The sequence below is a fragment of the Penaeus vannamei genome, chromosome 13 (assembly GCF_042767895.1).
Source record: "Penaeus vannamei isolate JL-2024 chromosome 13, ASM4276789v1, whole genome shotgun sequence".
NCBI classification, from domain to species: domain Eukaryota; kingdom Metazoa; phylum Arthropoda; class Malacostraca; order Decapoda; family Penaeidae; genus Penaeus; species Penaeus vannamei.
In genome coordinates, this window is record NC_091561.1 from 12536863 (window position 1) to 12554362 (window position 17500).

At 40.6% G+C, this 17500-nt stretch overlaps 1 protein-coding gene across 1 annotated transcript in view; it reads left to right on the top strand.

The window, feature by feature from the left end:
• Positions 1 to 17500, top strand: part of amon (prohormone processing protease amontillado) — a 148218-nt gene that overhangs the window by 130091 nt on the left and 627 nt on the right. The window contains exons 7-14 of the mRNA XM_070128957.1: positions 3484 to 3572; positions 5967 to 6142; positions 9326 to 9538; positions 10437 to 10537; positions 11077 to 11310; positions 12119 to 12283; positions 13896 to 14013; positions 15222 to 17500. The exon at positions 15222 to 17500 is cut by the window's right edge and continues 627 nt beyond it. Of these exons, the coding sequence (XP_069985058.1) occupies positions 3484 to 3572; positions 5967 to 6142; positions 9326 to 9538; positions 10437 to 10537; positions 11077 to 11310; positions 12119 to 12283; positions 13896 to 14013; positions 15222 to 15380 (1255 nt within the window). The 3' untranslated portion in view covers positions 15381 to 17500. The remainder of the gene's footprint in view (positions 1 to 3483; positions 3573 to 5966; positions 6143 to 9325; positions 9539 to 10436; positions 10538 to 11076; positions 11311 to 12118; positions 12284 to 13895; positions 14014 to 15221) is intronic.

Here is a 17500-nt window from a genome sequence, read left to right on the forward strand (position 1 = left end):
TCTCTCTCTCTCTCTCTCTCTCTCTCTCTCTCTCTTATTGATTTCATTCCATTTCTGTTTCTTTTTTTTTTCTTTTTTTGTTTGTTTACCTTTCCGTTTCCTTGTTCGGGGAAGGGGTGTGTGGCGGGTAAGGGGAAGGAGGTGGGGGGGTGTGTGGTACGGAGATTTCAAAGGTATTTTAAACCTTGGGAGGGAGTTGGGGGGGGGATGTTTTGTTGTTGCTGTTGTTGTTTTGGGGGGGTGGGGGTATGAGGAGAGGATAGGGGGAGGGATTAAGCCAGTCGCCATTTTTTTTTGCACGTGTCAAGATTCACTCGTTCGTGTCAGTTATGATTATGTGCTTAAAGACATATCTGCGTTTTATGCATAAACACACACATACATCCACATAAACAAACAAACACACAAACAAACTCATACACAAACAAAAATAAAATCACAGACATCAACAAACATGCTCACATAAACACAAAACCAAGCACACACACACACAAGCACAATCCCCAAACCACATACACACAATCCCTAAACCATACAACCACACACACACAAACCCCAAAACCACGACCACAAACACACCAAAGCCACCACGCACATACACACAAACTCGTCGCCGCGATTCGGGCCGACAAAGAGGATCAACGGACCCAAAAATCTCGCTAAGCGGCTGAGAGTCTAAGGGAAACAACAATTTCCGGTCGTAAGCTGCTTAAATACCCTCGCTTGGCTGTGATCCGCATAATGGAATCATGCTTGCGCGGCGCCGGACTTCAAGCGGTGCGATTATCCGGCGGCGAGTCTCCGGGCCGGAGAGGTGGATCAGCTGAGGTGCCTGTGGAGTGGCACCTCTGCCTGTCTCTCCTTCTCTGCGTCCGGCTGTTTGTCTGTCTCAACTCTCTGTTTCTGTTTCTGTCTTTCTCTCTCTCTCTCTCTCTCTCTCTCTCTCTCTCTCTCTCTCTCTCTCTCTCTCTCTCTCTCTCTCTCTCTCTCTCTCTCTCTCTCTCTCTCCCTCCCTAGGTCTGTCTTTCGCTGTGCTTCTGTTTCTGCTTTTTTCCTTGTGTTCATGTCTCCGTTTTCTTTCTTTCTACATACATGCGTATATATGTATATATGAATATATATATATATATATATATATATATTTATATATATATACATATATATGTATATATGTATATATATACATATATATATATAATATATATATATATATATGTATATATAAACATGTATGTGTATATATATATATATATATATATATATATATATATATATATATATATATATATATATATAAGTATGTACAGACACACACACACACACACTCACATATATATATACATATACATATATAATTATTCATATATATGTATATATATACATATATATATATATCTATAAATATATATATATATATATATATATATATATATATATATGTATGTATATATGTACATACACACACACACGCATATATATATATATATATATATATATATATATATATATATATATATATATATATATATATACGGGTTACCAGACTAGAGCCACGGGTTCGAGCGAAGGGCAACGCCATAGCGACCAAAATCGCGTGCCGCGGTGACCCTCCCCGCCGCCTTCCTTTGCGGAGCCTCATCCCCCCCCCCCCCCGCCCCCCCTCGTCGCGTGCGAATTCTCCTCCGCCGCGTGACGTCATTCCGAACGGAGCTTCGATGCCATAACGACTGAGCCACAAACGAGCTGAGCGCGTCTCCGCGATCGGCTCATTAGGCGAATCGGCGTTTCCATGGAGATCCCCGGGGCCGCAGGTGTCCTTCGCCGTCGCGCTGAGGAACTTGGGCGCCGGGAGACACCTCCTCCTCCGCCGGGGACTCGGGACGGCGCCACCTCGCCCGCCCCCTCGAGAGTCTGGCGAGTGAGAAAATTCAATTTGCGAGTGGATAATTCTGTTTTCTTTTTCTTCCTTTTCTTTATTCTTCTCTTCCCCGGCTTGTTGTATCTTCTTTTTTCCTTCCTTGAGTTTTATTTCTCCTTTTTCGTTCTTATTTTCCGTTTATCCCTTGTTCTTCAGCCCTTCTGTGCCCCCCACTGTCGACCGAAACGACGCAATGCGCATTCGAAGGGACCAGAAACGACCTCTGAGAGTATTGACACTTTCGGAATATATTTGTTTGCTTGAAACTTTGGCCGTTAATACGGTAGTTTGGCTAAGTTAAACGAGAAACTTGGCCTTTAAAAGGAAATACGAATTTCGACTCAGGAAGGCCTCGGGCGTCCCTAACGACCCCCGTTTGGCTACGTGCCCTTCGGTGTCGAGATTTGTCTACGCTGAAGGAGGCCCGTAAACACCGAGCATAAATTTGGCGGCGTTGGCGTTTATCACACGCGAAGCGGATGTTGGCGGAAAGGGCGACGCGCCAGAAATCTAATCACTCCGCCATATTTTATCCTCGTTCCTGTTCCCGGATGTTTTTTTTTTCTTTTAATTCGAGTGCCTATTGCGGTAGTTTATATTTTTCAGCGTTATTAATCACAGCGTTATTATGATTATGGTAATACGAGAAAGATTAGGTATGAGTCTCGTGATATGATTAATTGCATCAAAAGAACAGTATGAATAGTAAATGATATATAATGATTTTAAACTATCTCAAACTTCATGATAACAACAATGAACAGTCAGTATCATTGAAAAAAGAACATTACTCCTCTCCAAATTACAATCATGGTTATTGTAACGAGAGAAATAGTGACAAAAGGCCGGTTTGGTAAACATTGCGCGAGGCCCGACCCAATACAGACATGCATGTACACAAAATGAATACATTTATATCTAGACATACATACCTATCGCTTAAACAGATAGATAAATGTATATCTATCAGATCGATAAATAGAAATGCATTTATCTTTGTGTATATGGATGTCCGTACATATGAATATTCATTGGGTTGGGCATCATACAATTTTAACAAACTGATCATTGCATCACACAATTCTAACATACAATTCTTACATACTATTACTTTTTAACATAAAATTATTTCTAACATACAATTATACAATTCTAGCATACAATTCTAAAATACAAGTCTAGTATACATTCTAATATACAATTCTAACATACAATTCAAACATACAATTCTAACATACAATTCTAATATACAATTCTAACATACAATTCTAACATACAATTCAAACATACAATTCTAACATACAATTCTAATATACAATTCTAACATACAATTCTAATATACAATTCTAACATACAATTCAAACATACAATCCTAATATACAATTCTAACATACAATTCAAACATACAATCCTAATATACAAATCTAACATACAATTCTAACATACAATTCTAATATACAATTCTAACATACAATACTAACAAACTGATCATTGCCTCACACAATTCTAACAAACTGGTCTAACAAGTTCACGTATGATATTAACGATGACTTTTTCTCCTTCAGCCACGGGACGAGGTGCGCTGGCGAGGTGTCTGCCGCCCGAGACAATGGGGTCTGTGGCGTCGGCATCGCGTACGACTCTCTGGTTGCAGGTAAGTGCACGATAGGTCATTCCTGGCAGCTCCGTCTCTTTATAAGTGTGGATAGATAAGTGTGTATTTGCTTCCCTCTTCATACAAGTAGTTGCGTCTGACTTATTGATATGGTCTGGCGTACTGTGGGTTTACCTTCTCGTCTGACGTAATATGGGTTTACCTGCACGTCTGACGTACTGTGGGTTTACCTTCTCGTCTGACGTACTGTGGGTTTACCTTCTCGTCTGACGTACTGTGGGTTTAGCTTCTCGTCTGACGTACTGTGGGTTTACCTTCTCGTCTGACGTACTGTGGGTTTACCTTCTCGTCTGACGTACTGTGGGTTTACCTTCACGTCTGACGTACTGTGGGTTTACCTTCTCGTCTGACGTACTGTGGGTTTACCTTCTCGTCTGACGTACTGTGGGTTTACCTTCACGTCTGACGTACTGTGGGTTTACCTTCTCGTCTGACATAGACCTTCTCGTCTGACGTACTGTGGGTTTACCTTCTCGTCTGACGTACTGTGGGTTTACCTCCTCGTCTGACGTACTGTGGGTTTACCTCCTCGTCTGACATAGACCTTCTCGTCTGACGTACTGTGGGTTTACCTTCTCGTCTGACGTACTGTGGGTTTACCTTCTCGTCTGACGTACTGTGGGTTTACCTCCTCGTCTGACGTACTGTGGGTTTACCTTCACGTCTGACGTACTGTGGGTTTACCTTCTCGTCTGACGTACTGTGGGTTTACCTTCTCGTCTGACGTACTGTGGGTTTACCTTCTCGTCTGACGTACTGTGGGTTTACCTTCTCGTCTGACGTACTGTGGGTTTACCTTCTCGTCTGACGTACTGTGGGTTTACCTTCTCGTCTGACGTACTGTGGGTTTACCTTCTCGTCTGACATACTGTGGGTTTACCTTCTCGTCTGGCGTACTGTGGGTTTACCTTCTCGTGCAATTCTACTACCCACAAAGACGCAGGAGCTAAGCCACAGTGAATTACACATCAAACAGCTGATCACTACAGTCAACCCCCAATAGAAAGCCCTCGACGAGCCACAAACGAGAGCGCAGCCACCCACGAGCGCCATAGAGAACACACACACAAGTAGAGGATAGTTAATTACGCGTCACGACTTCGTACCTACCACGTCATTTATTGATCACGGGAGACAGGTGCCGGGAGATCCCAGCCGAGTCCCGGAGCCTCACGACCTACATAAAGCGGGAAATGAGCTTTCTACACCTAATGGCGGAGCTCGTCTTTTCTTTTATTTTATTTTATTTATTTTTTATTTTTTTTAGGGGAGAGGGGGATTCCTTGGTAGATAATTCCCGTATGTGTGGTATATTTTATTATTATTTTGTTTTTTTATCTTTTTAGGGGAGGGGATTCTTAGGTAGATAATTCCCGCATATGCCGATTTTTTTTTTTTTTTTTTTTTGGGGGGGGGAAGCTTTGGTAGATATTCCCTGCATATGTGGTTTATTTTTTCAAGGGGGGAGAGGGGTTGTTTGGTAGACATTTTCCGCATATGTGGTTTATTTTTTTAGGGGGGAGGGGGATTCTTTGGCAGATATTTCCCGCTGGTTCATTTTATACATAGTGACATAGTTTTGGTGGGATAGTTTTGGCTGTGGGTACGAAGGATTGGGCGCGAGAATTAGTTTTGTTTTGTAGTTCGTACTGTGTTCCGACTCTGAAGTTTATGGTATGTGGTCAACAACGCGTTAATTCTGCCCAAAACCGATTGCATAAACCCTGATCGTTACACATACGGATGCTTCTGCCCGCACCACTTGATAGTACACGCAGATGTTTCCACTTGCACAGACGAGTACATGTGCCCTGGCGCTTGGCACGATCGATTCCCGGAGCCTGGCCCTTCAGAGCGTTCAGACTTTCATCTAAATCCGCCTAAACTCATTAATGATTTCACCTAAATCCACTTAGATTCATGAATAATAACTATTTCTGAATATTCATATAAACGCTCTTCTCCAAACCCATATATGATAATTAATAAATTCACCGATATTTCACCCAAAACTCCTTATCCTCATGAATAGTTTCACCCAAAACACTTAACCTCATAGATAATTTGACCCAAAACCCTTAACCTCATTGATAATTTCACTCCAAACCACTTATCCTCATGAATAATTTCACCCCAAACCCCTTAACCTCAGGAGTCATTTCACCCAACGTCATTCACCCTCATGAAAACAACCTCACCAAAACCCACTCCACCGGAGTAATTTCACCCACCACCACATAACCTCATAAAAAACGATCCTTCCCAAAACCCCACAACCTCCACATAAAACCCCACAACCTCCACATAAAACCCCACAGCCTCCACATAAGACAAACACCCCTCATAACCGCCTCCCCTTCTCTCCCAACCCAGGAATTCGCATGTTGGACCAGCCCTACATGACGGATCTGATCGAAGCCAACAGCATGGGACATGAGCCGAACCTCATACACATCTACTCGGCCTCATGGGGACCTACTGACGATGGGAAGACTGTGGACGGACCGAGGAACGCTACCATGAAGGCAATTGTGAGGGGAGTTAATGAGGTAAGGGAATGAGGAGAGAGAGGAAGAGAAAGTAAGAGTGGAGGACGGAGAGAGAGAGAGAGAGAAAGAGAGGGTGCGGGGGGATGGGAGTGAGAGAGAGACAGAGAGAGAGAGAGAGAGAGGGAGAGAGAGAGAGAGAGAGAGAGAGAGAGAGAGAGAGAGAGAGAGAGAGAGAGAGAGAGAGAGAGAGAGAGAGAGAGAGAGAGAGAGAGAGAGAGAAGGAGAGAGAGAAGGAGGGAGGAGAGAAGGGGAGAGACATAGGGATCTGAGAAAAAAAAGAAGAACAGAAAGAAAAGGGAGACAGATAGAAGCGAGGCGAAGGGAAGAGACAGAGAGAAAAGGAGAGAGGGGTAAGGACAGAGACAAAAGAAAAAAGAGGAATGGGGAAAGAGAGACAGAGGGAAAGAAAGGCGGGGACAGAGAGCAAACAGAATGAGGGAAGGGAAAGAGAGAAAGGAAGAGAGGAAAAGAGCTAAAGTAACATTATGTCAAAGAAAATACTTGTTATTGTTATTATAGTCAGTAGTAGTAGTATCATTATCATTATTATTACTATCAGCTTTGTCATTATCATTATTATCATTAGTGTTTTTATTGCAACCATTATCATCAATATTATTTTATCATTATCATCATTTTCTCTATCGTCATCTCATTTTTTTATCTATTCAGTATTTTATTATTATTTTTTTTTTTATCCAATCTCCATTTTAAAAATCAAATCTATTAATAACAATCTGCTTTGATATTTCATACGTCAAACCTGTCCTCCAAACGGATGTTACGACCCAAATTTTCCCTAATATTTTCGGCAGCTACAAATATACGAATATATATATATATATATATATATATATATATATATATATATATATATATATATATATATATATATATATATATATATATATATATATATGTTTTCTTCCAAATCGTACAGCGTGACTTTATAAAGTAATTCCATTTTTTAAGAAGAGGGGAGAGGGGCATAAACCTTTTCAAAGAAGCGTACAGATGAAATTATTTGGAATTTAGTCAAAATAGGCTACGTAATTGGCTTACAAAAGACGATAAGGGGTTTCTCTCTCTGTCTCTGGCTCGTTAGCTCGCTCTTCCTCTCTCTGTCTGTCTATCTCTTTCTATATGTACGTCATTTTGTCTGTATGTCTGTCTGGCTCTATCTATTTATCAGTTCATCTATCTATCTGTATCTATTCATCTAGCTATCTATCTGTTTCTCTTTCTATCTATCCTTCTATCTGTCTGTCTGTCAATCTATCTATCTTTCTATCTATCTATCTATCCATCCATCCATCTGTCTAGCTGTCTATCTGTCTGGCAGTTTATATATCTATATACCTATCTATCCATCTACCTTATTTATTTATCTGTCTATCTACATATATATATTTATATATATATATATATATATATATATATATATATATATATATATATATATATATATATATATATATATATATATATTTATATCTGCCTATATATCTTTATCTATCGATTGATTTATCCATCTTTCTATCTGTCTGTCTATCTACCTAGCCCAGTCTATCTAGCGCTCTCTATCTCAATTCACGTCCGCCTATCTATCTATCTCTCCCACAAACTTTCGCTTACACACTCTCTCTCCATCTCTCTCTCGTTCTCTCTCCTTCGTACTCCAGACGTTGGAAAAATAAACGGAAAATAACTTTGTCGTACAACTCTGACTTATTGCAGTTTATTGAAACCGGGTTTGGGAGGTTGCTTATCAACTTAGGAGCGAAGTAAGTCTTGCAAGTTGTGTAATTTGGCCAGATTACGATCGTGTCACGGTTCGCCTTCTTCTCAATGTTACTTTTTCTTCTTCTCCTTCTTCTTTTTTCTCTTCTTCTTTTTTCTTTTTTCTTCTTTATCTTCTTATTTTTATTCTCCTTTTTCTTCTTCTTCTTCTTCTTCTTCTTCTTCTTCTTCCTCTTCTTCTTCTTCCTCTTTTACTTTTTATTTTTAGCGGTCGAAAACTGTATATTTTTTTTCATGTTTTGTTATTGGTACGGTAGTTTATTAAATTATAAGATTAGTGTTAACGTTTATAGAAAAGGAACATTTGGTTTTACTCTGTTACGAGGTTACGGTCATGCAACGGTGCGCTTAACGATCGTCTTATATTTTTCTTCTATTTCTTTTCCTTTCTTAAATCGTTCGAAATCTACAACGATTGTATTTTGTTTTTGGTAATTTACGAAGACCCTTTTTGCATTTAAATATTTGTATTTTGTTTTTGGTATTTTTTTTACAAAAACCCTTTTTGTATTTAAATATTTTTTTTATAGAATTGGTCCGCTAGTTTATTTGTGTTGAAATGTGTAACAAAATAGACACATTTGGTTTTACTTTGCTGCGAGATTACGATCGTGGCATGATGGTGCGCTTTACGACTTTTTTTTTATCTTCGTCTTTTCTCTTCCACAATTCGTTCGGAAAGCGTCTCATTAGTAAACGTATTTAGATCAGGTCTTTATATTCTTTCCTAAATTAGACCAAATTCATCTTGATATCATGATCGTTTTTATCATTATTATAATTATTACTATTATTATAATCATTATGATTACTATTATCATTTGGAGGAGTCATGATATCAGCTTGCCTTTCCCTTCCTCGAATTGCGCAAAACTAAGGCAATGACTTATTTAGGGTCTTATAACCGGCAACAACTTATTCAGGAACTTCTAGAGCATTTGAAGCCTTTGCCATCGGATATTGGCGCTAATAACATGACTGTTTCGGTAACTCTTCCAAACGACTTTATCTAATCGTCCGGCTCTCAGCCTCCTTCTGAAGTTTGTAGCGGAGGGAAGGAGAGAGAGAGAAAAGGGGATAAAGAGAGAGAGAGGGTGGGAGGGAGGGAGGGAGGGAGGTGGAGAGAGAGAAAGAAAGAGAGAGAGAGAGAGAGAGACGCAAAAAAAAAAAAAAAAAAAGATAAAGAAAGAAAAGAGAAAGAGAAAACACAAGCCAAACAAAAAAAGAAAAACAAAAGAGACATCCAAACACACCGACAGCCAAACCAAAAGAAAAGACACAAAACGCACACCAATCACACCGACACAGCCACACAAACCAACCAAACCAAACCCCCTCAGACCGGAGCCCTAACGCCACCCCCTCCCCCTCCCTTCCCCCCAGGGTCGCAACGGCCTCGGGAACATCTACGTCTGGGCCTCTGGCGACGGCGGCGAGGACGACGACTGCAACTGCGACGGCTACGCGGCCTCCATGTGGACCATCTCCATCAACTCCGCCATCAACGACGGCTCCAACGCCCACTACGACGAGTCCTGCTCCTCCACCCTCGCCTCCACCTTCAGCAACGGAGCCAAGGACCCCAGCACAGGCGTGGTGAGTCGGGGGTTGGGGTAGGGGGTTGTTGTGGGTTGGGGGGTTGTGGGGTACTATGTGTTGGGGAGGGGTTTGTGGGTTAGGGTGGGTGAGTCGGGGGTTGGGGTTGGGGGTTGTTGTGGGTTGGGGGGTTGGAGTGGGGGGTGGGGGTGGGTTTTGTGGGTCGTAGGCCGTGATTCTTAAGTCGGGAGTCATGGATTGTGAGTCATGAGTCGTAAGTCGTGAGCCGTGAGTCGTCGAGTCAGCGGTTATAAGTGTCTTAGGCATTGGGTCACTGCCAAATTCAGATACTTTATTCCACTTGTTTGTTATGAATCAGCTGTGAGGTGAGTAGATGAATGCGTATGTTTACTAAGTGAGTCACTGTTTGATGGCAGTAATAGTAATAATGATAATCATCATTATAAAATATCATGATAATCATAATAATAGTAATAATGATGATAATAACTGATGATGATAACCACAACAACAATAATAAAAATGATGATAACGATAATTACATTAATAATAATAAAGGCAACAATGATAGTAACAATAATGATAATAATAATAATAATAATAATAATAATAACAGTGATAATGATAATGGTAACAACACACTGTGATGATAACACTCTGTGATGATAATATACTATAATGATAACATACTATGATAATGATATACTATGATAACACTATAATGATAATATATACTATGATAACACTATAATGATAATATATACTATATATAATATATACTATATGCTATATACTATATAATATATATACTATATGCTATATACTATATAATATATATATTATATGCTATATACTATATAATATATACTATATGCTATATACTGTATAATATACATACACTGACCATGATAATAACATACCCTAATCGCTACCACAGGCTACAACGGACCTCTACGGAAAGTGCACGAAGACCCACTCAGGAACCTCCGCCGCTGCTCCCGAGGCTGCAGGAGTCTTCGCCCTCGCCCTGGAAGCCAAGTAAGAGGGGGAGAAAGAGGGATGGAGTTGGGGGATAGAGGGAGGTGGGATAGAGAGGGAGAAAGGGAAGGAAAGAGAGTGAAAGGGAGAAGGAAGGGAGGGCGGGAATGGGGAGAAGGAAGGAGGGAAAGTGGGTTGGTAGAGAGGAGGGATTGATAGTGGGTGCGTAGGAAGGGAGGAAGAGATGGCGGAAAAGAAAAGGAGTAAGAGAAGTGAAAAGAGAGAGAGAATGAGGGTAATAAGAAATGGAAAGAAAGAAGAGCATAAACAGAGAGGAGAGAAAGAGACTTAAGAGAGGAAGAACTAAATCTAACGATTCTCTCCTCATTCAACCAACCAATCAAATACATTCTTTCCTTCTAAACATTCTCTTCGTATTCATCTCCCCCCTCCCTTTTAAACATTTTCTTCATATTCATCTTTCTCCCCCTCCCTTTTAAACGTTCTCTTCCCATTCGTCTTTCTCCCCCTCCCTTTTAATCATTCTCTTCATATTCATCTTCCTCCCCCTCATCTCTAATTCTGCGCCTCTTCCCCAGCCCCAACCTGACCTGGCGAGACATCCAGCACCTGACGGTCCTCACCAGCAAGAGGAACTCCCTCTTCGACGCCAAGCACCGCTACGACTGGCACATGAACGGCGTTGGTCTGGAATTCAACCATCTCTTCGGCTTCGGTGTGCTGGACGCGGGCGCCATGGTGGCTCTGGCTCGGGACTGGGTGACCGTCCCGCCGAGGTACCACTGCCAGGCCGGGATCTACCAGACACCCAGGTTGGTAACGGGTCCTGGGGGCTGGTTCGTCGGGAGCTCCGGTATTCGTCTGGTGGTTTGGAGTTTGATGGGGTCGTGTGTTTAGGAAGGAGACAGGGAGAGTAATAGTGCGGGAGAAAGGGGGGAGGGAGGCAGGGAAAGAGAAAAAGGGAAAGAAATTGAGAGGTAGATTATTATTGTCTTTTTTTCTGCGCATGACCTTCACAGGTAATGCGTGAGAGATAGAGAAGGGGAGACAATTGATCATTGAGGTGCCAACAAGCGTCCTCACGCCCAACCCACAGATGACATTGTACCTTTCACAGTGACTTTTGACGGTCCAATTAACAGTATTCCATTTCACTGAGACAGGTGTTTCATCTTACAAAAAGAGTGTTTTATGAATTAAAGGTCTAATCTATTACCCTACCCAGTAAAGCTGCACATATCAAATCGTTTCTTGGACCAACAACCCAATAAAAGTAATTTCGTGCATCTTCTTTTCGGGATAAATCAGAAGGCATTTTACATTGAAATATATTTTCTTCTTTAATTTTGTGACATTTGTAAAATGATAGACATTTTGGCTTCAAATTTATATATATATATTTTAAATAATAACTTAATTATCTAAAAATAATTGGTCAAAGTTTTACTTCTGCATATTTAAGAACGCATAAACTAACCCAACTCATTACAAAACACAGCAGCCAAACAAGGATCCCAAAGTCCCCATCAATACCCCCACCGGCAGAGCGCATCCCCCCCCTACCCCCTCCCCCCACAGGCCCCCACGCCCTAACAGCCTCCCCGGCCTCCCCCCCAACAGGAAGATCAGCGTGAACGAAACCATCGAAATCAAGATCGAGACGGACGCCTGCGCCTGGAGCGACACCGAGGTCAACTACCTGGAGCACGTGCAGGCGGTCATCACCCTCAACGCCAGCAGACGCGGCGACGTGGAGCTCTTCATCGTCTCGCCGATGGACACCAAGTAGGTCCTGCTTGGCTGTGTAGGGGAGGCATGGGAGGAGACGCACACGTGAATGCGCACACATACACACACGCGTGTATGCGTGTATGGAGATAGATAGGTAGATAGATAGATAGATAGATGGTTACACAGATAGATAAGATATATATGTATATATATGTGTGTATGCATGGAGATAGATAGATAGATAGGTAGATAGATGGTTAGACAGATAGATAAGATATATATGTATATATATGTGTGTGTGTGTATACATACGAATATATATATGTGTGTGTGTGTGTGTCATCCATTGGCAGTGTGGGATTTGAGCGCAGATCAGTAAGATTACTAAACGAGAACGCTGCAGCTGCACCAAATAAGTATTTTGTATAATGCAGCGGTAGCGATCTCGTCTACCAATCTTGACCTGCGTCCAAAGCCCACACTGCCAATGGATGGTAACCACGCCATTCCTTGCACACAGAGGCTAATTTAGTTTTGTCAGTCATACAAAACTTGAAGTTACTATCCTTATTATCATCACACACACACACACAAACAAACACACACACGCACACACACACACACAAACAAACACACACACACACACACAAGCAAACACACACACACACACAAACAAACAAACAAACAAACAAACACATACACACACACACACACACACACACACAGTCATTATATAGATACACAAGCCCTGATTCGTGCATATTCATACTTCCTTGTAGATGAGTAAGATTCTTGCAAAACATACATCATCTTACAAAGTCTTCTTTCCATATAATTCTCATTACTTTGCTACACGAAGAAGCGTATCGAGTTACATACATAGTTATGAAAAGTTATACCGGGAAGATGAAATGGAGAACCCGGAGGTTTATTTTGGCGCTTCTTATAATGGTTATGAGTTTTGTAGGTGCGTGTGTTTGTGATGATAAGGACAATGATGATAATAATGATGATTATGATGATGATGATGATAATGATGATAATGTCAATGATAGTAATAGTTATAGTAATAATGATAATGATAATTATGATAATAATAATGATAATGATAAGGATAATATCAATAATAATAACGATAATAATAGTAATAATGGTAATAACAATAAGGATAAACATAATGGTAATAAAATAATATCAATAATATTAATAGTAATGATAATCATAATAATTATAATGATAATAATGATAATAATAATAAGTATAATAATGTTAATAATAATAAGTATAATAATGATAATAATAATAAGTATAATAATGATAATAATAATACCATGATGATAATAATAGTAACAATAATGATACCAATATTGATGCCATAATATCAATGATGATAACAATAATGATAATAATAATAATGGTGATAATAATACTGATACCAAACCACCACAAGAGGAAGAACCATAATATTAATAATGAGAGAAAACATAATAATGATAATAAGAAGAAGAACCATAATAATAATAGTAATAATAATAATAATAATAATAATAATAATAATAATAATAATAATAATAATAATAATAAACAATAACAACAATGCTAATTAACAAATAAACAAAGAAATATACAAAAACAATAACACCCTCCCCCCCCCTTCTCCCCCCAGGTCCATGATCCTGAGCAGGCGGCCGAACGACGACGACTCCCGGGACGGTTTTACGAAGTGGCCCTTCATGACCACCCACACCTGGGCCGAGAACCCCCGGGGCACCTGGAGGCTCATGGTAAGGACACCGGGGGGGTTGGGGGGCGGGGGGATGGGAGCGGTTGGGCGGGGGGTGGGGTGGGGTGGTAAGGAGACCACTGAATGCGCGTGGTTTGTAGTGGTTTGGTGATGATTGGGGATGATGGGTGAAGATGGGTGGTGATTGGTGATGATTAGGGATGGATGATTAGTGAAGATGGGTGGTGATTGGAGTTGACGTGCTGATTGGTGATAACTTGTGATTAGTGAAGGTGGGTGATGACTTGCTATGATCAGTGATGATTGGGGATGACTTGTGATGATCAATGAAGATTGGTAATGAGTATAAGGCTTGTGAAATGGATTAAGATTATTTTAAGAATATATCAAATTTAGTTCTGTATGATGAGATGAATGTGATCATGATAAACAAAAAAAATCTGGGGATATGATAATGATAATGATAAAATATAACTAGATTATTTTGAGGTTTGATATGTCAAAAAACAAGCTAAAATAATGTGTGAAGTTAGGATACATGATAAATGGATAACGGTTCCTATCGTGTGTGTGTGTGTGTGTGTCTGTGTGTATGTGTGCGTGCGTGTTTGTGTTTGTATTTGCTTTTATATGTGTGTGTTGATGAGCATATGCTTATTTTAGGCACTTACATTATGTTTCAATACTACCTCTGAGCACATTATTACGAGAAGACTACTAACCACCTTCCTTTCTCCCCCTCTCCTCCTCTCCCTCCGCCTGCCCCTTCCTCCGACCACCTGCCCATCCCCCTCCCCTTCCCCTTCCTCAACCCGCTTATCCCCTCTCCCCCTGCCCTCCCCTTCCTCCTACCTCCCCCCGCCTGCCCCTTCCCTCTCTCCCCCTGCCCTCCCTTCCACCTTCCTCCCCCGCGCCTACCCCCTATCCCCCTGCCCTCACCCACCCTCTCCCTTCTACCTTCCTCCCCTTACCCTCCCCTTCCACCCCCGCGCCTCCCTCCTCTCCCCCTGCCCTCCCCTTCCTCCTACCTCCCCCCGCCTGCCCCTTCCCTCTCTCCCCCTACCCTCTCCTCCTACCTTCCTCCCCTTACCCTCCCCTTCCACCCTCTCCCTTCCACCTTCCTCCCCTTACCCTCCCCTTCCACCCCCCCCCTCCCCCCTCTCCCCCTACCCCCTCCTCCCCCCTGTCCCCCTACCCCCTCCTCCCCCCTCTCCCCCTACCCTCTCCTCCCACCTTCCTCCCCCGCAGGCGCGTCTGAACAGCGAGACGGCCGAGGAGGGCTGGATCAAGGAATGGACCCTGATGCTCCACGGGACACGCGAGGAGCCCTACGCCCACCTGCCCGTCAAGGATCCTCACTCGAAACTCGCCATTGTCAAGAAAGCGCATCAGGACAAGAAGATTTAGGAACACACCAAGATTACTTGCTTGAAGAATCATATTTTTTTGAGAGAGAGAGAGAGAAGGAAGAAAAAAAGATATATATTATGATCTGTTATATTCAACTCCCTGACGAACAACAAAAGAAAAGAAAAAAAAAAGATATGTACTGTATTGATTTTAACAATTGGATACTGGAAGATGAATTATAAGTTTGAAAAAGAATATATAGATATGATGATAACATAGAGGACTAAGATTAAAATCTCCGAAAATAAGTGAAATCTCACTAACGATCAGGGTGACTCAGCAGGCATTATAGATGGTTGATTTGATTTGATTTCTTCTTCTCTTCTTTATCTTCTTCCTCTTTTTCTCCGAGGGATTGGTCCCAATCAAGCCTAGCGCGTGGTAGGCCCCACTGAAATAGTCCCCAGCCCTACTCCAGTGGGGCCTTCGCTAGCGGGGACCCCCGAAGGCCCTCGTCTCCCGATGCTTCCGTTTTCTGTGTCCTGTGTCAACCTTCCCGTTTTCTAAATCCTGTGTCAGCCTTTTCCGTTTTCTATATCCTGTGTAAACCTTTCCGTTTTCTATATCCTGTGTCAACCTCTGAGAAATACGCAGACTCTCAGAAATAGAATGGAGATCAGTTTTTAGTATAGAGGTATAACAAAAAATCAGTAAAAAATCAATAAAAAAAGGAAGACAAAAATCCTGTTTTATTTTTGGATTTTAGATGAGAATGCTCTGTTAGTACAGTATAAATATATAAATATAAATACATATAAATGAGTAGTCATTCCACGTTATCGTAATGTTCAAACATTCTCTTGATGTAGAAGTCACTTTGGTTCTAATAGTATATATATATATATATATATATATATATATATATATATATATATATATATATATATATATATATATATATATATATATATATATATATATATATATATATATATATATATATATATATATATAATACCCATATCTTATTTTGAAGAATTACACATCTCTCCTCTTGTATGCCTGTAGAATCCAAAATTTATTTGTGGTTTAAGCTCAAAAACGACTCGTCTCTCATTTTCCTGTGCACTCGTTGCGAACATCAGCCAGAATTCTCGCATGAGGTTATATGCCAAAATTTGACGGATCAGGAAAAGGACTTTAAGAACAAACAAACACCCGAAGTATCTTCAACATGACTGAGCAAAATATCATGAGTTCTTCACACAAGTTTTCGCTCACAAATACTATACGTTTCATTTTCATTTTATATCTGTTCATGTCTTCTCGTTCAGGTCGTAAGTCATTTCCCTGAATCCTCGTATTCCAAAATGGTCTTGTGTGATGACCTGTAGAGAAGATGACCTGTTTCTCAGTCCGTCTGGTGATATGTCAAGTTCTAACAGCGCGAAGAGTAGAAAAAGTCATTATTCCAGAGCCAGCTCGATACACCATAGTTACACTGACATAATATGAGCTTTGTTTAGTCTTCCTCCTGTTAAGTTATTGTTTTTCGTCCTTCTTCCTTCATTCTGTTTTGTAGTACTGGAGGAATATTGAAATCTGCAATCTTAGAAAGGGAACAACGTGCGAAAGCAAGAAGATAGAAGAAAACAAAACAAAAATATAAATATATATATAAACAACTACAATATCAATTTCTTTTTGATATTGGTCCCCATATGATAGACTTTACCATCCGTGTTTACTATATTTTCCATGTGTGTATTCTGCCATGTATATTCTGTTGAATCTACATTTTGCTTACCCGATAAGTCAGTATATTCACCTAAAGTTCCATGTGATATAGTTTGCCGTTGAGAACCAAGGGCGAACCTTCTGGAAGCCCCCTGGGTCTCGACGTGGCCGATCGCCTCACAAGCATTCTAAATCTATTGTAACCTGTTCCAACTACTATATACTCAAGACCCATATCTATTCCTTCTTTAGTATTGTGATGACATAGTTGTTAGAAGATATACATATTCAAGACAAATGTTTAAACAAAAAAATGAAAAAAATATATATGTTGCATGAACAATATAAGACCACTCTCCTTGGGCTGATAATTTACGTTTCTCTGGAAGTCATGATACTTTTTGTTTACGTCTATTTTTCTCTTTTTTCACTTATCAGAA